The 24,050-nt window shown below is 41.7% G+C and overlaps 1 protein-coding gene across 1 annotated transcript; it reads left to right on the top strand.

The window, feature by feature from the left end:
• Positions 1-430: 430 nt before the first annotated feature.
• LOC309552752 (hepatitis A virus cellular receptor 1-like) lies at positions 431-24,050 on the top strand (the record flags this gene model as incomplete). Its single annotated transcript, XM_082253668.1, has 6 exons — positions 431-534; positions 3,061-3,396; positions 15,818-15,892; positions 17,626-17,687; positions 20,002-20,098; positions 24,010-24,050. Exons 1-6 carry the CDS (start codon positions 492-494, stop codon positions 24,048-24,050), a joined length of 654 nt encoding a protein of 217 aa, XP_082109794.1. The 5' UTR covers positions 431-491.

Here is a 24,050-nt window from a genome sequence, read left to right as displayed (position 1 = left end):
AATGTAATCTTAACGACACCCCCAGTTTGATCGCATATCGCAGTGCGATCGTGCAGTTCGCACAGGATCGGATCGCACAAGTGTGAACCGCTGTGCGATCCGATCCTGATGCGGCTAGAAAAAAGGGTCCCAGTGCGTGTTTGGTGCGGCTGCGGTGCGAATTTAGCCATACAAACTGTATGGCTAGACTCGCACCGCACAGCCGATCGCATGTAATGTCGGAGCAGTGCGCTCCGACATTACATGCGAACCCCGCACACGCACAAGTGTGAACCGGGGCTTAATGTTATCTTGGGTTTCTTAATTTGTTTTTTGTTTTTTTTTTGTGTTTCTGTAGCAAAAATATTAGACAGGTCTGACTTGATACAATGTTAGAAGCAGGAAGCAGCTGACCACAGGTACCATCTGACTTTTAGATGGGTGTCTATGACTATTAGCTCATATTGCACAAGTGTTAAGATTTTCTAACTGGGTGATTGCTGGACAGAACAATGTTTGCTTATGTGGTTTGCTTTTGTCTCCTTCATCTGCACAGTGAGTATTGAATTCTACTAAAATGTCCAATCTGGAGATAAAAATCATATTTTGCATTATGTTATGGATCGTCAGTGTAAATATATGTGTTTTAGGGGTCTTTTACTTCATGGTCTAATTATAAAACTGATCTCCAAGCCATAGAAACACTCATATCTTCTGGGACTGTGACAAGATAACCCTGGTTTGGAGGGACATTGGTGATATATCTCCTGCCAATGCAGGTCACAATGTACAAAATGAGCTTACTTACCTGCCTTTTATTTGATCCTATTACAGGAGTTTTCTACTGTACCCAAATGCTCATATATACTTTCTGTGTAACTTATTTATGGTCTATTGCTTTAAATTGGAAATCACCAACGTCCCTTTCCCACAAGTTCTCTCTAGAATGAATTCTATCTTGACCATGGTTAGTATTTTATATACATGATTTGATTCAAAGATGTGCTTTTATGCAATATAGGACGATTGTTCATCTATACATATAATGTCTTAGTGGGAAGAGAGACACGATCATCTGTACCCAACCAATTTTCATAAATTTTGCAATTCTACCTCCACTACCTCTAATTATATGGCATGAATGAGGTTTTTCTTGTCCAATTGGTCTTGCTTATTTATATCACATATTTGTACCGTAGGCATCTAGACAGGGCTTTTTTTCAGCGGGAACGCGGGGGAACGCAGTTCCGGCACCTCCAGCACTGACGGTATGTAATGGCAAGGGGTGCTGGAGTGTGGTGCAGGGTCTATTAATGCTGGCTGCTGGGGGATTTATTCCAGCAGGAGGCGGTATATTTTTGCAGGGGGTTCTGTTGTTGCTGAGGAGGTCTATGGTTGCTGGTGGGGCCCCTACTGTTGCTGGGGGTGGGTCTTATATTTCTGGGGAGGTCAGTTCTTGCTGGGAGAGATCTACTGTTAAGGGAGGGATCTATTGTTGCTGGCTGCAGGGAGATCTGTTGTCGCTGCTGGGAGTCTATTGTTGCTAGGGGGGAAAGTTTGTTGCGGGTGGTCCGTTGTTGTTAGAGGGATCTATTGTTGCTGGCGAGGGGCTATATTGTTGTTGCCTACAGGGAATCTATTTTACTGCTTTTCTTGTTATCATTAACATATTCCCAAAAAATTACTTAACACCACTAAATGATACTTGGTTCTGTATTCTCTAAAAGGGCAGTACTGGGAGGTAGATAGGGGGTAGAACCATGGAATGGTGCTTGGAGGTGGGTAGGGTCCAAGAAAACGGGTGACTTGGAAAGGGGTTCCTGCACCTATTTTGTGAGAAAAAAAGCCCTGCATCTAGATATATGAGGTGAATACAATAGTCACTAGGAGTAAAAAAGTAGATTTTATTGTAAAATACAATGCATAATAAATATGTGTGCATGACCACAAGCATAATTGCAAGACATGTAAATCAGATTGAACACATTGAAGAAGTAACAACATTGCAGCATATTGAACATAATAACAGCATATCAACATCAATGTAACATGATGATAAATAATCTGTAATGGAAACTCTACGCGTTTCGTGGGTCATTACGCCCACTCATCAGGAGTATATAGATAAATCTGGATGAAAATAATGAAATAAGATGTCAATGTCCACTATGCATTATTTGGCCAGTAAATATGGAATTTCAAAAAATGAATAAAAATAAGAAATGTGTGTAGCCCAAATGGGGAAACCACACTTACTTCTGGCTAAATCAGACTGGAAAACACTACCATAGAGTGGGGGTATATTCGTCTTTTTTTCTTTGCAAATATTAGGGATGGAGGTGTTTACAATTGCAAGTGTTAGACCATCCCCTCTTGCATCTAGATATATGGCTTGTTTCTTCTTTTATTTTACGTTGTTAAGTTTTCAGTATATGTCCTTTACAGCAATTCAATTTTTTTTTTTTATGATCATATGATTATGTATTTTACAGTTCTATGCATGTATTGATGGCTTTGTTTCTGAAACTTTTCAATAAACAGTTTGTAAACAAAAAACTGATCTCCAGGCCAAAATAATTATGATTTTAGTGAAAATATCAGTTTGTATGTGATATATTGTGGTAAAAAACCCTTTACAGCTTATTACGACACTTCACCTTAACACACAACCCCCTGGGGGCAATGCATTGTGGGATATGTGATGGGATCAATAGATGATGCAATAACTCTGCCCTGTCATTATACAGTTCATAAATACCTACACTCCATGTGTTGGGGACAAGGGAGTTTTATCTAAATGCTCGGTGTAATGTAATTATCATCTACACTAACCACACTGATGGTGATCCTGCCAGCAATACACTTCCATTACTTCTGCATTTTTTTCTCCACTGTATCCATAAAGGGGGTCATGGTTTTCACACAGTTTGGACCGTGTCTGTCTCTGGCAAGCTGCAATATATTAAATCTGTGTTTTTGGGTTTAGATACGCTTTAACTGCCAATGCAGCATACAAAATATCTAGAGGACCCCCCTGCTCAACTGTAATCAAATACCAATATCTCTTTGTTTTCTCTGCAGTTTGGTCAGGAAGAGCGGAACATGTGACAGGATCAGTAGGTGATACAATAACCCTGCCCTGTCATTATACTGTTTATAAACACCCACACACCATATGCTGGGGACAAGGCCAATGCCCATCATCTTCCTGTAATAATGTTATCATCAATACTGATGGCAGCAAAGTGACCGGGAGAAGATCTGACAGATACTCCATACTGGGGGACATAACACAGGGGAACGTGTCACTGACCATCACTAATGTGACTGGGGAAGATACAGGAATGTACTGCTGTCGGGTGGAGGTCCCTGGATGGTTCAATAACTTGAGAGGAAACATTGATGTACAGATAAATGGTAAGTGTCACCTTTGAATTCTCAATCCAAATGATTTTAAATAAAATGGAAGGTGATGGCGCTGCTTATTTTATAAAGTGCAAATAAATATAAGATGTTTAAATATACAATGTTAAAACATAAATATGATTGAGGAATAAGTAAATAGATAAAAGATGCGGAGGTAAAAAAACCAATAACCAAGTAAAAAGATCAAACGTATGTAGTTATAAGGGATATAAAATAATCTAAAAATATTTTAAAGGTATATAAGAGAAACAACCACCAGAGGGCGTAATAAATTGCAAGATATGACAATAAATATGCTTGTGTATATGCCAAAAAATAAAAATAGACAATATAAATATATGACAATACTCAATGAATTGATAAAACTTATAAAAGGTGTTGGTTCCGCAAGTGATAATATAAATAATAGTGGATAAATTAAATAATAAATAAATAGTGAATAAGTGATAAATGTGCGGGAAACTTTTATGCACGGGATGGGTGTGCAAAAAAACGGTTGGTATACAGTGCAACAAAAGGTGATAACAAATCAATAAATATATCGAGGTGAATCAAAAATAAATGTGCCAAAAAATTTTTTTATATAAATTTGCAGGTGGATACAAAAGTGCGGGAAATCTATTTGTGCAACGTGCAAAAAAATATTGTGGTATTAAATCAGTCCATATAATAAAAAAGAGTCCATAAAATAGTGGTGATAACAAAGATATAGGTGTACAGGATGTCTTACGGTGACCCCCAAGGTGGGTGACTGGTGAGTGGTAAAGTGGCCCCTGGTAGAAAGACCTACTCACCAGATGTACCCACCCCACACAGGGGTATAGAGCGGGTACTGAAGAGGTATCTTTTAATCCTGGCTCTGTGTAGTAGTTCCCTTCCTAGGGGAGATGTGATATGGGGTCCGGAATGTCCTAAGTGGGGTCCGGTAGTGAAATACTGTGGTATCCAAAGCCTCGTGGGTAGATCAAGTATGGCCACTCAAGGGTATATGGATGGAAGGAAAAAGAGAGCTCGATAGTGTATTATCGTTTTGCTAAAAAGTTTAATGTTAATTCCAGCAGCAAAATGGGTACTCACATATACAAAATAGGAAAACAGCAAGGTATCGGCGTCCCGGAACGCAATGCGTTCCAACTAGAGACCGGAACCGGAAGTGACGTGACGGCGCTGTACGCGTTTCGTCATGTGACGTCTTCTGCAGCGTCCTATCACTTCCAGCGTAGGTCCTTTTGTACATGGTGGTTACTAGGCAACAAAGTTAGTTGGCGGAACTCAACAAAGGAAAACTGATGCCGTGGGTCGTAGTATAGGGAACAGGGCGTAAGATAATCTTAGCCAAATAAAAATCAGATGGTAAGTATAAAGGACAAAAACCCAGGCTAACTATTGTTGAATACTAATTGAATGGATATATAATGTGTCAATATAAGAAATGTAATGCTCCGCATTACAGATGTGCAGATATACGGTAAGTGTCACCTTTTTATTCTCAATCCAAATGATTTTAAAACTTCTATAACGTATAGATTACTATATATCAGGATTAGGTGTAATTACAACTTTGCCCTCATGTGTCCACAACAGATAGGGTGGAATAGTCATAGTCATAGTGACCTTCCTTTGTAGGAAAGCAAGAAAAGTAAACAAATGTACTGCTCTCAGGCAGAGATAGCTGAATGGGTTATTCACTTAAAGCTGCACTCTAGGCACAAAAACTTTAATGCACATATATTCTTCAATGGCAACAAAGGATATAAATCCACTTAGTGTTCACCAAATCCCTTTAAAAACCCAGATATTACCTGGTTAAAGTAGCAGTAACATCATCACTGTGGTCAGAGACTCTGCAGAGCGGAGAGTTGTTGGAGGTGCCCAGCAGTCTCACCCACTACAGGCTGCCCACAGAATCAGAAAAGTACAAGATAGGGAGGAGACAAGACCAGTCACCCTGCACAAGGAGAGAGAGACAAGCAGTGACCGGTCTGCACAGGGAACAAGTTTGACGCTGGATTACTGCACAGATCTGGAAGAGATATACAAATCACACCAATATACAAGTTAGAATACACAGGCTTCTTGTATTAGGACAATATTTTCTTACTCCCGGAGTACAGCTTTTTAAAGAAGATCTATTAAATCTTCTGCCCTTGTTGTTTTAACTTTGGATAGTTGAACATTTTTTTTCTTCCAGTAAATACCTTATACCGCCCACTTCCTCTTTCTTGTCTGGTCATTAGCCTAGGCCAGGGGTATCAAACTCAATTTCATTGTGGGCCGTATCAGCATTATGGTTGCCCTCAAAGGGCCAGTTATATCTGTAAGATTAGATGTCCAGAGCACCCCACGCCCCCTTACACCCATACATGAGATGCCAAGAGCCCCCCACCATCAGAAGTCAAGAGTCACCCACCCTTCCTTACATCATCCACCCCCTTACCTTGTGCTGCTGCCAGGAAGAAGACGGAGGTGGATCTGGGAAGAAGAAAGTGCAGGGTCTGGAGGAGAACCAGGGGAGGGCTGAAGTCAGCTTCCAGAGTCTGCTAAATGCTGAGACCAGGGGAGGCAGAGGCAAGGTGGTGTTGCGGCTGCACAGAGAGGTGCAGGATCTGTAGGAGGAGTTCTGCCCTCCTCTCTGCTGCGGACTGCTGGGGGGGGCAAAGACAAGCCTTTCTGCAGCTACACAGAGGAGAACAGGATCTGGCAAAGGAGTTCTTTCCCCTCTGCTGCCTACTACTGAGACAAGGTGAGGGCAGAGACAAGGGTGGTGCCGCAGCTGCAGGAGAGGAGCAAGGGCCACATGAATTGGCCTGGGGGGCCACATTTGGCCCACGGGCCTTGTGTTTGACACCTGTGGCCTAGGCTAATGACGTCATGCACAGCTCTCTCTCTAACTCTCGTGGGAGTTTGTCAGCAAGGGAGGGAAGGGTGAGTCATAGGAAAGCCAATGAGAGCTGCAGAGCTGGAGGGGGCTGGATGAGGGCCAAGAAAACAGAAGACTGCAGAGATCCACGTGTATTCATCCAGAGAGGAGAAATGTGTAGGCAAGCAGTGGTGTGAGTGTGTCTGTCTGTATATCTATCTATCTATCTATCTATCTATCTATCTATCTATATATATGTGTGTGTGTGTGTGTTTACATCCAGGAAGTGAACAATCAGCAGCTTTAGCTGCCCACAGTTAAAATGGCTGCAGCCAGACTTAGTGGAGGGAGATTTCTGCAGCATATTTGGCAAGTACAGAATCACAGTATATAAAATAATATGCAAAGTGGTTGGAGGGAAGCCTAAGAAGGGCAAAGATGTTTTTATTACAAATTATGTGAGCAGAGTGTAGTTCCTCTTTAAATGTAACTGCCAAGTATCAGTATATTTACCTGAGTGTTTTGAAAAATACAATTAATAAAACGGATATTCATATTAAGATATAAGGTTAACATTCTTATTCCTAATTTTAATCATTGATTACATTTTCATTTGTAAAACTATTGGACAGAAAGTAAATTGTGTTATTGCAAAATATTGCTTTAACCACTTCTGGACCGGAAGGATTTACCCCCTTAATGACCAGGACATTTTTTGCGATTTGGCACTGCGTTACTTTAACTGACAATTGCGCGGTCATGCGGCGCTGTACCCAAATAAATTTAATATCTTTTTTTCCCACAAATAGAGCTTTCTTTTGATGGTATTTGATCACCTATGCAATTTTTATTTTTTGCGCTGTAAACAAAAAAAGAGCAACAATTCTGAAAAAAAAAAAACAGTATTTTTTACATAAAACATTCCCAATAAAAAAAAAATTAAAAATCTAATTTTTTCATCATTTTAGGCCAATATGTATGCTGCTACATATTTTTGGTAAAAAAAATCCCAATAAGTTGATTGGTTTGTGCAAAAGTTATAGCGTCTACAAACTAGGGACAAGATTTATGTCATTTTTATTTTTTTCATTACTAGTAATGGCGGCGATCTGCAATTTTTAGCGGGACTGCGACAGATCGGACACTTAACTGACATTTTTGACACTTTTGGGAGGACCAGTGACATTACTAAAGTAAGCTAAAATATGCACTGTTATTGTACTAATGACACTGGCAGGGAGGGGGTTAACACCAGGGACGATCTAAGGGTTAAATGTGTGCCTGTGCCTAGGGGATGCTTTCTAACTGTGTGGGGGTTGTATTTACAGGATGAACACAGAGACCTGTGTTCCTAAATAGGAGGAACACAGGATCCCTGTGTCCCTCAGTGAGAGAACAGCGGTGTGCTGTGTTTACAATGGCACACCGCTGTTCTGTCTACACAGAATGATCAGCTAATCAGCTTCCCCCTGTGGCAAATGGGCACGCGCGTGTCCTCGCTAGCATTACCGCGAAGCGACGTAAAGGTACGTAGTTTCGTGGGAGAGAGCTGACCTGCTGCAGTATAACTACGGTGGCTGGACGGCAAGTGGTTAAAGTGTATATGAACGCTAACTGACCTTTATGGTCTGTTTAAATTTACCAATCATTTTATTATATCTGTTTGAAGAGTACAGTAGGTACAAATGATTTAGAAGCAGCCCCTAGATAGATCACACAGCACTGCAGAATGCGTGATCTATTGTGAATGGCAGCGCTGGTCACCAGAGCAGGCCCTATCAGATACCAGCGCTGTCACAATCCATCTCCTTTCTAGCAGCGTTGTTGGAAAGTGTCTGAACATACTGCTTAGCAAATTGGGGAAGGGTGGATTTGTATCAGACCAAGTGACATATTCACTTGATCCCATGAAGGGTTAAACAAAAGTTTTAAACTTTTAGTTCGATTTTATATTTAATTTTTTTTCTATCTAACTTTTGGTATCTGGACTTAATGAACAGTAATACTTGTTTGTCCCAGTCATTCTTGAGTTAATGGATGGGCTCACTGTTCTATGTCTGTCTTTTATTTATCTCTATTAGAAGATGCAGAAAAAAGCTACTGGTTTAACCTCTTCCCGCCAAGCCCCGGCGTCCTTTAATAGGATGTATACACACAGAGGGTGAGAAAGTTTGGTGATCACGTGACCATTGTGATTGGCTGTCACAGTGGTCACATGAACAGGAACCAGTCCTGCCAGCTACTGAACCTTAATGGGTATCGAGAGCTGTTTTTTACAGTTTGGTCTCTGTGCTGGTAGTGTTCAGCGAGCGTACTCTCAGCACAGAAACCTCGGCCACCCAATGACACATATGTGCACTATGTGGCCTTTAACCACTTGACGCCCACCCGCCGCAGATTTACTGCTGCAGGCAGCCGCTCCTGGGCAAAGCGACATAGCTCTACGTCACTCCCTCTCAGGAGGCTAGGGGGCGAGTGACCTCCCGCCCCCACTCATCAGCCGGGGAGCCAGTGCGTGTGTCAGGCGGCTCCAATTGCCGCCTGACACCCTCAATCTCCCCCCGCTGACAGAGAAGGACGGACGGCTGATGTAAACACGTCCTTCTCCCTGTAATGATCACAGAGGCTATATAGGATCACATGTCTCTCTGATCATCTCACAAGCCCAAGCCCCCCACAGTTAGAATCACTCCCCTAGGCTTACATTTAACCCCTTGATCACTGATGATTACTGTAGTAATGTCACTGGTAACCCCAAAAGTGTCAAAAATATCAGTTAGGGATCCGATCTGTCCGCCGCAATGTCGCAGTCCCACAAAAAATCGCAGATCGCTGCCATTACTAGTAAAAAAAATAAAAACCAATAAGAAATAGACCTAAATCTTTCCCGTAGTTAGTAGACGCAATAACTTTTGCGCAAACCAATCAAAATACACTTATTGCAATTTTTTTTATAACAAAAATATGTAGCAGAAAACAAAACAAAATTTTTTAACATTTTTTTTTTTTTTTGGGAATGTCATATAGCAGAATGTGAAAATTGTTTTTTTTTTTTTCAAAATCGTCGCTCTTTTTTTGTTTATAGCGCTAAAAATAAAAATCGCACAGGTGATCAAATACCACCAAAAGAAAGCTCTGTTTGTGGGGAAAAAAGGGACATCAATTTTACTTGGGTACAGCATGGCACGACCACACAATTGTCCGTTAAAATAACGCAGTGACGAATCGCAAAATAGGGCCTGGTCATTAAGCAAGAAAATCTTCCGGTCTTAAAGTGGTTAAAGCTGTCATCGTTGTTCGGCTATGGAGGGCTTTGTTTTAAGGTAAATCTCGTATAATGTGCTAACATGCGATGCATACAAGTACATTATGACATTATCTGGCAGGGTTTCTTTTTTTTTTTTTTTTTGTGACACATTACTACTACTTTACTACACAATGATATATATATATATATATATATATATATATATATATATATATATATATATACACACACATACATACACACACACACACACACACACACACACACAGACATAGGTCTTTATCTCTTTGGACACAGGCACAGTTTTCATACTTTTGGCTCTGTATGCCACCAGAATAAAATTAAAATGAAACCATTGAAATTAATTTGAAGTGCAGACTTTCAGCTTTAATTCAAGGGGTTAAACATAAAAATCAAGTACAAATTTTAGGAACTGCAACCTTTTTTATACACGGTCCCTCTATTTTCAGGGGCTCAAATGTAATTGGACAAATGAATATAATCATAAATAAAATGTTAATTTTTAATATTTTGTTAAGAATCCATTACTGGCCATGACTGCATGAAGTCTAGAACCCATGGACATTCCCAAAGACTGGGGTTCCTCCTTTCTAAAGCTTTGCCAGGCTTTAACTGCAGCTGTCTTCAGTTATTTATTTGTGCCTTTAGTTTTACCTTTAGCAAGTGAAATGCATGCTCATATAGGTTGAGATCTGGTGATTGACTCGGCCATTGCAGAATATTCCACTTCTTATCCTTCAAAAGCTTCTGGGTTGCTTTTGCAGTGTGTTTTAGATCCTTGTGCACATCTGTACAGTGAAGCGCCGTTCAATCAACTTTGCTGCATTTGACTGAATCTGGGCTGACAGTATATCTCTAAACACTGCAGAATTCATCCGGTTGCTTCTGGCTTCTGTCACATCATAAATAAACACCAATGACCCAGTGCCACTGGAAGCCATGCATGCCCATGCCATCACACTGCCTCCACCATGTTTTACAGATGACATTGTGAGCTTTGAATCATGAGCTGTTCCAAGCTTCCTCCATGCTTTTTTCTTCCCGTCATTCTGCTACAGAATAATCTTGGTTTCATCCGTCCAAAGAATGCTTTCCAGAACTGGTCTGGCTTTTTTAGATGTTTTTTGGCAAAGTCTAATCTGGCTTTTCTATTCTTCAGGCTTATGAATGGTTTGCACATTGTGGTGAACGCTCTGTATTTGCTCTCATGAAGTGTTCTCTTGATTGTAAACTTTGACAATGATACACCCACCTCCTGGAAAGTGTCCATCACCTGTCTGCATGTTGTGAATGGGTTTTTCTTTACCATAGAGAGGATCCTGCGATCAACCACCACTGCTATCTTCCGTGGATGTCCAGGCCTTTTTTTTTTAAAGATATTTTTATTGAGATTTTAAACAACATACAAATACAACAAACCAACAGAAAACAAGACCTGCTTGACAAGAAGGGAAACAAACATTTCAATGCTAATAAGCATTACCTAGATTGCGGATGCTCCCCGGCCACACCCCCGTACCCCCCCCCCCTCCACAAGATAGGATAAGCTGAAAATTTAACAAGACAAAAAGTACAAGTCAATACTCAAGAAAAGCTATGGTGAACTCAACACTCGGAATGGCAGTTACAATTCCTTACGGGTTAGCAGAAGGGGAACTCGGCTCCACAGAGCTCGGAGGAGGTAGAGTGAGAGGACTGGATACCCAGCTATGCCAAATTTTATCAAACAGGTGGGGATGACCTCGTAACTCAAAAGGTAAGTTTGTAAAGGGGAAGGCAGTTGTTAATCAATTGAAGCCAGGCAGCAACCGTAGGTCCCGTAGGGCCCTTCCAGCACAGAAGAATCGTCTTCTTAGCATAAAAATAGAGGATGCGAAGCAAGCGTTTGACGTGGCCTGAAACCAACAGGTCTTCGAACACGCCCAACAGGCAATTCTTTGGATGAAGGACATTAGGGAGACCTAGAACTAAGGACAGGAATGTGTTAATTTCAGCCCAGAATTTAGCTACCACCGGACAGGACCAAAAACAATGAAAAAAATCGGCAGGACGTCCACAACCCCTAAAACAATCGGGGGTGGGACGCATGCCGAACTTATGTAGGCGGTCAGGAGTAAAATAGCTTTGATGAAACACCTTCAATTGGATCAAACGGTCATTGGAGGCTATAACCGATTTATGATAGGTCTCAGTAAATTCAGTCCAGTCATCCTCACTAAAGTCAATGCCCATACTAACCCAACGTGTTTGTGCCCTGGCAAATCTAGGATTGGAATCCGACATCAAAAAAGAATAGTATTGAGAAATTAGTTTTGTAGTACCAGGGTCCCTAAGCAGTTTCTCCAAGGCAGACACGCTCAAAGGAGCCGATAGCGAAGTAAACTGAGCCTTCAAAGCATGTCTGAGTTGGACGTAAAAAAACCAGGCTGAAGCAGGTAGGCCAAACTCTCCCCGAAGTTGGCGGAAAGACTTGAACCCCTGAGCAGTATACAAGTGGTTGAGATACTTAACACCCTTTGCCATCCAAAACCGATAACTGGGATGAGACATCAATTCAGGAAGTTTAGGGTTACACTAGAGTGGATTATTAGGGGACGAGGTCCAGGCGACCACTGGAAGCCACTGTATGACAGTTTTAAAAAGGGACAAAGTGGTCCGTAGCATATGAGCACCAGGGACCTGGGGGACCTGCCTCCGATACACTATATTGTGGAGTGATTCAAGTGAGTCAACTATGGCAGCCTCAGTAATAGAGCAGGCGTATGCGAAGAGGGATGTAGGCAATCATGAATCACCACTAACTGAGAAAAAAAATTTGGGAAGGCCAAGCCAGCCATGTGCGTGGGTAGTTTTAGAGTATCCAAGGCTATCCTATGGGGCTTTTTTTGCCACAGAAACGTTAGTAGAAGTGAGTCTATGCGCCTGAAAAGGGAATTGGGGACCTTACAGGGAGCGTTGGCCAAAACATGTAGAATTTTTGGGAGAAAGATCATTTTGATCATGTTAACTCGCCCAATCAAATTCAAGGGCATATCTATCCACTGAGAGATTTGTTGTTGTAGGAGATCAATGAGAGGGCATAGATTGTTGGACACATAGGAGTGTAGCGGTAATTGGACAATAACCCCAAGGTAACGAAAGGAGTGGGCACCTGGAGCCTGGAACCGGAGTAGATCACCGACTCCGCTGCCGGATCCAAGGGGAAGATAGTGGATTTGGACCAATTAATGCGAAAGCCTGAAAAGTCCCCTAAACTCTCCATCTCCCCGAGAAGGGCCCGTAAGGAGTCGGAGGGATCTGCCAGGTAGACAAGCATATCATCAGCATAAAGGGATATTCTCTCCTCAATAGAGCCGATAGCCAGACCCCGAATGTCCGATGCCGATCGGATACGGACAGCCAGAGGTTCAATAGCTAAGGCAAACAAAAGTGGGGATAGCGGGCATCCCTGCCTCGTACCCCTGGAGATGGAGAATTCCGGGGAGATCGCAGCACTCACCCTAACACGAGCAACAGGATCAGTGTAGAGAAGTTTAATCCAGGCAATCATGCGGGGACCAAACCCATATTTCTGTAAAACCTTAAATAAGTATGGCCATTCTACACTGTCAAAGGCATTACAAGTACCTAGGGAAACAATGACACGAGTCGAGGAATTGGGATGTGGATACTGTAAGTTATGGAACAATCTGCGGATATTCATGCGTGTAGAGTGACCCGGGACAAATCCTCCCTGGTCATCTTGTACCAAGGAAGGAACAATCCTATTCAAATCGGTTGGCCAGCACTTTCTCCTGTAGCTGCAGGAGGAAAATGGAGGAGATTGGTTCCTCTGCATGCTGCCCCCGCCACTCCTATCCAGTTCACTTGTGTTCTGCTGCTCCCTCCCCTCTCCTGCCGGCTGCTGCAGGGGATGTGTCACAATAGAGAACCAGGAAGGGATCTGTAAATATGTAATTTACCAGCTCCTTCCTTTTCTGAATGGATAGAGTCATAGTCAGTGACATTGTAAAAAGATAAAATAAAATGGTAAAAAATAATACAATTAAATACCAAAAAATAAAAACTATTGACCCCAGTGGGTGAACTTCCAGGATCGCAAAGGTCACACTTGCAACCGGGCCCTGGCATTCCACCACCGTGGGGAGGCCCCAAGGTGGCAGGAAGGGGGCCCACTCCAGAACTTGTGAAAGGGTCCCACTGCGGGACCGTAATAAAGGGCCCCGCAAGGGGAGTAAAGGGTCCCAGGATCAGTGGGAAGAGCCCCGGGCTTGAAGGGAAGGGCCCTGGCCAGGGGTCCGGAGGGCCCTTCATGGTTTCTTGCATCGGGGCCCTGAAGGTTCTAATTACGCTTCTGAAGTGTGGTATTTGCATTTGGAATCTATTGCTTCGAACCTACATCATGTGTTCAAAGGAGCTGTCCATGCAATTTAATTAGGCTATTGTAAGGCTTTAAAAACTAAACAAATCCATCAGAGAGATAGTAGCAACAATAGGAGTGGCCAAATCAAAAGTTTGGTACATTCTGAAGAAAGAAGAATGCACTGGTGAGCTCAGCACATAAAAAGACCTGGACGGGGGGCGTGGCCTGATGGCGGATCGAGCAACACACTAAGCTCTGAGCTCCTCGCTTTCTCTTTCCATCCTACATGCCATCCTGCACCGATTGCCGTGGCACATACCTCGATCGATTCCTCGGGACCTCGGACACACCCTGCCACCCTGCTATGGTGAAGATTGGCCCTCAAAAACCTGCAACATCGGCCGGAACGATGGACCGCTTCCTCAGCCAAAATGGCGCCGGTGACCTGCGATCCTCCTTGGCCTGCAAGGCCCCTCTGCCTGTCGCAGCTTCACAGGAAGATCTTTTCTCTTCCACGCTCCACCGTCTCCCAGATCTTCATCCTTCCTCTCCTGCATTTGAAGCTGATGCCTTCCCCCAGCTGGATATACAAGGTGAGCCTGTTGCTGAGCCTACTCTGGGTCAGATCATGTCAGCTATTCAAGATTGCAAAGCCTCTCTTACTGCTCGGATTGAAACTATCCATATTGACTTTTCCTTGCTTAAACATGATGTCCAGAATTTAAGGGAGAGAGTGGGGGGCTGCTGAGGAGCACATTAGCACTGTGGAGGACACTGTTAATCCCTTGTCAGTTACTGTGCTGGAAACTTCTGGTGAACTCATGGCGCTGCGCGCCAAAATTGATGATTTGGAAAACAGGTCCCGCCGCAATAACTTGAGCTTTGTGGGCCCTAATGTCCTTCCTGCCTCCTTTGCTATTGAGCGGGCTCATTGCACTCCTCCTCGCCCCCACCAGCTGGGGCACCCCCACGTTCCATTATCGCCCGCATCCTTAACTTTCAGGACAAGGTGGCTATCTTGAGAGCGGCCCGTCTGAAGGGTGAACTGCAGTTCAATGGTCAAACCATCCGGATTTTTCCAGATTTTTCGGCGGATGTCCAGAAGCAGAGGGCCTCATTTGCATCAGTCAAGGCGCGGCTCAGCGAACAAGAGATTCCTTACTCCATGCTGTTTCCGGCCAAGCTGAAAGTTATTCATACCCATAAACCCATATTCTTCAACACTCCTGGTGAAGCATCAACCTGGCTGTTTGATACCTTCGGTGGTTCTCAAAGGTCTCGGCATCGATGTGCTCCCCTTTGCCTGTGTTCCTGGACCCCTGATGCACTTTATTTCCCTGTTCCCTGAGCGCGGTTGCAATTGCAACCCCTGTAGTTACGCCCCTGCCACACTTAGAATCAACTCCAGACCTTTTACCTGCTTAATTGATGAAGAGATATAGAAGGATTAGCCCACACCTGGACATGAAACGGATTTTGATTCAATCGTCCAATTACTTTTGGTCCCTTGAAAAAGGGGGGTTGGTTATTCTTAAGAGCTGTAATTCCTAAACCCTTCCTCCGATTTGGATGTACATACCCTCAAATTAAACCTGAGAGTGTGCAGTTTCAGCCAATACCTATTATTATATAACTATAGCTTGAAAATGTTTTGGTGAATTCATGAAAATATCTAAAAATGTGCCTCTGTCCAAATATATATGGTATATCTATCTATATCTATCTATCTATACACACACAGTGTGTGCATGTGTGTGTATATATATATATATATATCAGGTTGTTTTTGCGCAGTTTAACGAAATATAAATCCCTGATGACACCAGGATGTATTTTTTATGTATATCCAGCCATTTCTCCATTAGACAATGTGATACTTTGTTATTTCATTATGATATAGAAATGGAAAGATATGGAGGCCCTGCATCTGTTACTGAATATGTCAACTCAGTCAACCAAGATGTTCTAAGGACACGTAAGTTTACATTACATGTAGGTAATACCTGACAAATATAAATATAACCTGGGCTTTTATTTAATTTAATTAAACACCTGGTCAGGGATATGGACTTCAATTTTGTTGCACAACAAAGACTGGTGACCAGAGAAGCCATTGTTGTTTAGCATCAACTGCATGACTCCACAAATGCCAAAGTCAGGGGTACACCCTGAACCCCAGATAAACATGCCCATATTAGTGTAATACCACACTGTTTGATAATCTCAACATCCCCTTGGGATGTGGAAATCAGGATGTCATTGATTACTGCAGTTATTCTCTTGCTGTGTTTCCATAGTGATAGTTTGCTTTTTGCATGTGATTTTTGGTTAAAACCAGGGCTTTTCTTCAGCAGGAACATTGGGGGAACCGGCACTTCCAGCCTGAATAAATGTAATGGCAGGAGATTCTGGGGTGTGCTGGAGGGTCTATAAATGCTGGCAGCTGTGGGATCTATTGTTGCTGGAGGGGGATATTTTTGGTGGTGGTCTATTGCTGCTGGGGAGGTCTGTTGCTGCTGGTGGGGTATATATTGTTGCTGGGGGGGTGCCTATTTTTCTGGGGGTTCAAATATTGCTGGAATGAATTTACTGTTGCGGGAGGGGTCTGTTGTTGTTGGCTGCTGGAGAGTCTTTTGATGCTGGTTGCTGGGATCTATTGTTGCTGTCTGGTGTCTTTTGTTGCTGGAACGGTGTGGTGGTCTATTGTTGCTGGGGGAATCTACTGCTAGTGGTGGGGTGGGGGTCTATTGCTGCTGGCTGGGGGGATCTATTTTATTTATTTTCTTGTTATCATTAATAAATACCATACAAATTACTTAGCACCACAAAATGATACTTGACCCTCTAAAGGAGGCCGTACTGTAAGGTGGGTAGGGGGATGAACTAAAGGAGGGTGCTCAAAGGTTGGCAGGGGATCCGAGATAAGAAGTGACTCAGAAGGGGAGAGTTCCTGCTTCTATTCTCTGAGAAAAAAAGCCCTGGTTACAGCTATATTCAGTAATATGCTTTGGGTGCTGTGAGATTGTTTATGGTGCAGAGAGTGATGTTCTTAAGGACCCCCGCTCTTACACTAGCCCTCCATTAAATTGAGTCTGATCTTTGTGATAGGCAAAGCAACACATTCACTTTGATTCCCCCCCCTTACTAGTTACATACATTTAATTTTTCCTTCGCTGGCCAGCTTCTCCACACCACTGAGGACAGGACAGGAAGACCCGTGTAAGCTCAAACTCCCTCCAGTCAGAGCTTACACAGAGCAGAAGACTTTTGGCCAATCACCAAGCACCAGTGTTGTTGTCACAGGGAGTGAGCGACAACTTTCTTTTACACCCACCTCAATGTGTAGGCAGTCCATGCTGCCTAAAAAGGACAGGATCTTTTTCTTTTGAAAGGGTGGGATGTCTACAGTAATAACATACTGGGTTTTTTTTTTTTTTACTAAAGGCAAATCCACTGTGCACTACAAGTGCACTGCAAGTACACTTGGAAGTGCAGTCACTGAAGATCTGAGGGGGACATGCAAGGAAAATAAAAACAGCATTTTTGCTTGCACATAATTTGATGATAGAAGTTAGCAGAGCTTCCCCTCATTTCAGATTTTCCCCTCAGATCTACAGCGACTGCACTTCTGTAGTGCACAGTGGATTTGCCTTTAGTAAATAAACCCCACTGTATTTCAATATAATATACAAATCTTTTTACTTCCAGGTAGCAATATATTGGACATTTTTTTATATGCTCCTGAGACGACATCCCCAGGAATAACAGAGGTAATCATATGCTTTCTTTCTGAAAATTCACAACTTTGTGCACTACGCTGTGACAAGTATTAGGCTAACCATAGACATGAGATGATCTTTGCTCAATAATGATGGGATTAGATGACAGTGCTTATTCTTTGTTTAGATTGCATCCCCTGCAGACTCTCCAACCAACTGAGCCTGGAAGAAAGACTGGCCAAAATGGGGTTTACCATGCCAGGGTTTTACAGAAAATCATACTCTCAGCCATTGCCACATGTCTCTGGTTATCTTTAGTTGTATGTTCTTGAATCTCATTGTGTTCAAAATATGCAGACAGACTCAGTCAAAGCAAGAGTCAATGCAAAAACTGCAAAGACCCCCCATAGGCTAAGTTATTTGAAACTGGAATTCTATGAAGGAATGGTAAAATAATTTACAGGCTAGCCTTGAACCTTTTCCAGTTTTTCTGTATCAATCATTTTATTAAAGTTTTAGGTAACAAGATAAGACATTGTTGGGTAACACAAAATAAAACTGTCAACATTAACAATGCATAAGAAAAAAGAAAAATTGGTGACAATAATATATAGAAAATGTTAAGCATTTCGCTATGAACCCATAGGCAGTTCACAAGTAGGTGTGACAAACTACAGTACAGTAATGTGATCGACAAGTGTAACCTCTATGGTATCAATCAGTAAAGTTGTGTGTATCCAGAAATCAAAAGAAAAATCTCCTGAGGTAGTTTGTCATGAGCAAAACCTTACAATTAACCTTAAAACGAGGATAAAGATCAACTGTAGAGCCAACAATGCATCAGAAAAGTAAAAATAAAAATTTAAGATTTAAAGAGAGAGACAAGAGGAAGGAGAATAAGAAAAACCAGTAAAGAAAAAGAGAGAGGAGAAAAAAAAGAAAGACAAAGATTGAGAGTTCGTCGACCTGAAGATAAGAGCTAGGGGTCCACATTCTTTCAAATAGGGATTGTTTGTCCAGCAGGACACTGACTAGTTTTTCGTGTAACATGATTCAGGTAAGCTTTCGCTTCATTAGGGCTAAATCAATCACAGGGCTTTTCCAAAAGGTTGCAATGGCTATTTTTGCTGCCAAGAACATGTAATATATTACAGTCTGAGTGGATCTCGGGATGTTTTTGACAGGTTCGTTGAGTAGCGCAACCGGAGGATATTTTGTGATGTTAACCATAGTGACCGAGTAGATTAAGGAGTGGACCCATATCCAGAAACACTGGACCTTGGGGCAGGTCCACCACACATGACAGAACCTACCTGGCCACTTCCCCTGAGACAGGATGGTGATGAATCCTGGTACATCTTAGCAAGGCGTTCTGGTAACAAGTACCAACCCACAGAAACCTTGTACCCTGCCTTGATCAGGGCAACATTCATAATGCCCTTGTGTATGCGTGTAGTCCAGGATCGCCAATCCCCCACCCCAGGGGCCATGCCCAACTCCCTATCCCAAGCAATTTGATAGGGGAGTTTCGATAAAGGGGAGACAAAAGATTTGTACAGCACAGAGTAAACCTCTATTTTCAAACTGTGTGCGATCTATCAGATCCGGACTTTTCTTCTGCAAGAAGCGAAGAAAAATTGTATATTGTAAGTGGAAGATCTCAGCCGGAGGCATCTCCAAATCCTGTACAAAATATGAAGGGGGCGCACACCTCTATGGTCAAGGAAGTGTCCTATGAGATAAAATCTCTTATTCGTCCACCAGCTAAATTGAACAGGTGACATACCTTAAAAAGGTTATGTGGGGAGGTGGGGTTGCAGAAGCTCGGCCAGCACAGAGAGTATTTAGACACTCCAAGAAGAGGAGAGGGCCATGTTGTGCAAAGAGGGCGGGACTGTGCTAGGGAACTGATTCTTCTTAAAGTCAAATTTTCTAGCAAGTTTAGAGGCATGCTATGAATGAATAAAAAAATAATTTATGGAAAAGTAAAATGCTGCAAGCATGCATTAAAAATACAATGTTTTAAGTTGGTGACAGGGCCTATTTAACATGAACCTGTTCTTTACCATTGAATAAGCAGATAAAAGGTTCCCTTTACAAGCGTGACCATTAGAAGATGGTTTTCGCCTTTCCTGCATGATGTGCAAGGCCGTCCGATTCATCATTGGTACTTGCGCAGCAAATGGAAACTCATATACTGTACAAATATCAGGAGGTTTGTTGGCAGAACAGGAGAGGAGTAAACACTACTTATGGTTGCTCCTGTAAAGTGAAGCTGCTATTTTTCCTAGTATGTACCAAGTGCAGGTTCAGTTTAATTCTAACAATTTACTAACAAATTCCTTTTTTTTTTTTTTTTTTTCAGACACCTGTAAATTTAGGCATTTCTGTAATTTTCATATTTTTCCGTGTTGCCACTCTGGTCATATATGCCCTTCTGACGTTGGGGATCCTGTACACATGTAAGTATTTGCAACCTGGCACAGAGATGAAGTTTTGCTTACTGTTTATGCATTGAATTAATTGAATATTAATATTGGGTTACCTTGCACCAGAGCATCCCATCTACGAAGTCAATCTATGTTTACATGGAAGTAGAACTCTCCTTAACACATGGGGATTCCAATTTCTATAGCTATGACTTTTACCGCCTACTTAAGAGTCTCTCGGGTGATCTGTAAGGATTGAATTTGCCAAGTATTTCTTAGCAAGGGCGTATTGGATTAGTTAAGATGTATATTGCCACACTTTTTATTTCTCTATAAATGCTGCAGATCCCCCTATCCAAAGGCTTAATTAGGTCTCTTGAAGTTAATATAAGAGATTATATTTGGTCCGGTAAGAAACGTAGACCGTGTTAAAAACTACTACCAGACAAAAGGATTTTGAGGTTTAGACTTGCCAGACAGTCATATTATTGAGAATGCTGGACTGGCTTTATGGGAAGATTAAAAGGCTGTGGGTTAAAATTGAGGAGTATTTTATGGGTCAGGACCCAGGTAATTTGCTTTGGATACAGCTGGCTGGCTATATCAACAGCCCTATTAACTAAATATACTGGTGACCCTTAAGGGATAGAAAGGAAGGAGAGGAGAAAAAAGGAAAAAGGGGAAAAGTACCCATAGGTTCAAGTAGCAGGAACTGTTTGGCACCTATCAAAATGTTTAGGTAGATACACAAATATCTTGGGGAAGTCCCACCAATGGAGGCAGCCACTTTCCGTGGCTTTTCGGATGGGATTTTTATTTCATTTTTGTTTCCCCCTTTTTTTTCTTTTTTTATAGTTTCCCTTTAAAGTGTCACTAAACCCACATCATAAAAAAACTATCAATAAATGCTGCATTACATGCTGTTCATACTCAGTCACTATGGGATTCGTTTTTTGAATTCTGAAAAAAACCTGGTTTGATCCTGCTGCTCTTTATCTCCACTTTCTGTCCATGTCCCAAATTCAGCTAGGGATTTTGCACATGTGGTGGCAACTCTACACATGCCCAGTTTTTAGTGAGTTTCTATGCTGAGCATTTCCTCTTTATCACATCTGAGCAGCCCATGTGACTATAGAGTAACACATGTGGGTGTATACACAGTGGTAAATGACAGCCCACTCACTCCCTCCTCCTTCATGTCCACTAACCAGCTAAACACAATGGGGGGCAGGATATTACATGTGGATTAATGGAGGCTTCCTTTCCCTCTTATTCTAAGACACAGGCTAGAAGGCATGGCACAGCCTGTAACTGGCAGAAATCTGCCCACACCATGGTATTGCCAAAAAATAATAAACATTTGATTTCAAATAGATAGTTGCATGCCACTTTAAAGTAGTTTATTGATATTATTTATTTTTACTCTGTATTCCAAAGACTGTTTGTTTTTGTTTTTTTAACATGTGACCAGCAGCAGAGAACTAGAAGCTCCTTCTGCTTATGTTTCCCTGCAGACAGGCTAGGAAAGATTAGGTAAAAGGGTACTTAGATGTTTTTTTTTTTTAATTAAAATAATTACAGTGCCATCATCCACATGCAGAAATGTAAGGACCAATGTCAATTAAAAAGTGGGGGTTATTTACTAAAGGCAAATCCACTGTGCACTTGGAAGTGCAGCTGCTGTGGATCTGAGAGGGACATGCAAGGACAATAAAGAACAGCATTTTGGCTTGCACATGGCTGGATGATAGAAATCAGTAGATCTTCCCCTCAGATATACAGTGACCGCACTTCCAAGTGCATTTGTATTGCAGAGTGAATTTGCCTTTAGTAAATAACCCCCAATGTGTGTTTAGTAATACATTAAATTACATATGGAGCACCTGTGTAAAAACATTGTGAGATACTTGCTTGGATCAGTCTGAATCAGTAACTAACAGATAGAAAATAGAAACAGCTATGTAAAGTTACAGTTTAGAAATAATCTATACTGAAGACTTTTGCAATTATATAATTATACAAGAGTCATAGATCCACAACAGAGGAACACTTTCCATTTTTGTTTGCATTTCTATATAACATTTATATGGATTATTACACAATGTGACTTTTTGGTTCCTGATGTTCAAAAGATAAGGTAATGTCCTCTTTTTTGTGGTATTTCCCTCTGTATATGCTTATATCTGTGCAGTTTAAAAACGAAAAAAAAAAGTTTAATTATTGTAAAAAAAGAATTGCATACAGTGTGTCAGCTCCCCACTCAATGAAGTTACAGCATAACTGCCAATTATTCGCAATTTAACCACTTGCCGACTGCGCACAGTAAGTTTACTGCGGCAGTCAGCCCCAGCCAGGCAGAGTGACGTAGATCTACGTCGCTAGCCTGTCACCGGCTTTTGAGCCAATAGCGGGCGAGCGCGCGCCCGCCCCGGCTTGTTCACAGAGGAGTCCACGCGTGTGACCGGCGGACCCGATGTCCGTTGGTCACACTACGATCGTCGGTAGAGCGGGAGAACGGCGGGCGGCTTATGTAAACAAGCCGCCTGTCATTCTCCCCTGTGTAAAAATGGAGATCAGACGGTTCTACTATGTAGAACCGTTGATCTCCGTTTTTACAGTAGGAGACATGTCCCATCACAGTTAGAAACACGCCCCTAGGACACACTTAACCCCTCCCTCTTCAATAAAGTTAACCCCTTCCCTGCCAGTGTCATTTTTACAGTAACAGTGCATAGGTATAGCACTGATTACTGCAGTAATGTCACTGGTACCCCCAAAAGTGTCAAAAATGTCAGTCAAGGGTCCGATCTGTCAGCTGCAATGTCGCTGTCCCGCAAAAAAAAAAAAAAAAAAAAAATCGCAGATCGCCGCCATTACTCGTTAAAAAAAAACACCAAAAATGACAAAAATCTTTCCCTTTGTTAGTAAACGCGATAACTTTTGCGCAAACCAATCAAAATACGCTTTTTGCAATTTTTTTTTTTACCAAAGATATGTAGCATAAAAAATATTGGCCGAAAATGTTAAGAAATTTTGATTTTTACATTTTTTTCGGGGAATTTCATATAAAAAAAAAGTGAAAAATATTGTTATTTTTGCAAAATTTACACTCTTTTTTTGTTTATAGCGCATGATCAAAAAAAAAAAAAAATCGCACAGGTGATCAAATACCACCAAAAGAAAGCTCTGTTTGTGGGAAAAGAAGGACGTGAAATTCGTTTAGGTACAGCGTCGCACCACCGCGCAATTGTCCGTTAAAGTCACGCAGTAAAAAAAAAAAAAAAAAAATCGCAAAAAACCCCCTGGTCAGGAAGGGGGTAAAATCTTCCGGGGCTTAAGTGGTTAAGGGTGCAGTTCTAGGCTTTGCAGATTAGTCCCTAAACATGTTCCTGGTTTTGAGCACCAAATCAGTTTCTCATAAAAAAAAGAACTCTCTTTATTGCCACATTGTATTTATTAATTTCTAGCTTATTCCATTTATTCTGAACAATCTTAAACTTTCTTTGTGAAGATCCCACACATTTATTTCCTTTAATTCACTGACACCTATTTACTATGCCCTGTGAGTAGGCACACAATTCACATAGCCTGCCTTTTGAACTACAGAGGTGCTGAGAGGAAGAGTTTCAGGAGGTTGAGTCAGTACAGGAATCAATGCTTGCAGGCAGCAAGGTACCATGGGATATGTAGTCCTTAATTATCTAAAGTAAACAGCAGAAGAAAAGACATGCAGGGAATCCAGAATGTTGTGGAAAGTGATGGCCAGCAGACAGGCAGAACTCGCAACACAAAAGGAGATTTTTCAAGCCTATATTGAATTGTCAAAAATAACTATTGTTTGTATTGCTATTACCATGCTGTTATAAAATTAAAGTGTATTGTTAACAGAATAAAACGTTTACAATACTTGACTCTATTACAAAATAATGTATTTGTATCTACAGGGAAATGCCACAAAACAACAAAGCCTACAGAATCTAGATAA

This window comes from Pelophylax lessonae (assembly GCF_965119305.1).
Source record: "Pelophylax lessonae genome assembly, chromosome: 4".
NCBI classification, from domain to species: Eukaryota; Metazoa; Chordata; class Amphibia; order Anura; family Ranidae; genus Pelophylax; species Pelophylax lessonae.
Note: the sequence above shows the minus strand (reverse complement) of the source record. Positions and strands in the feature narration are given on the sequence as shown.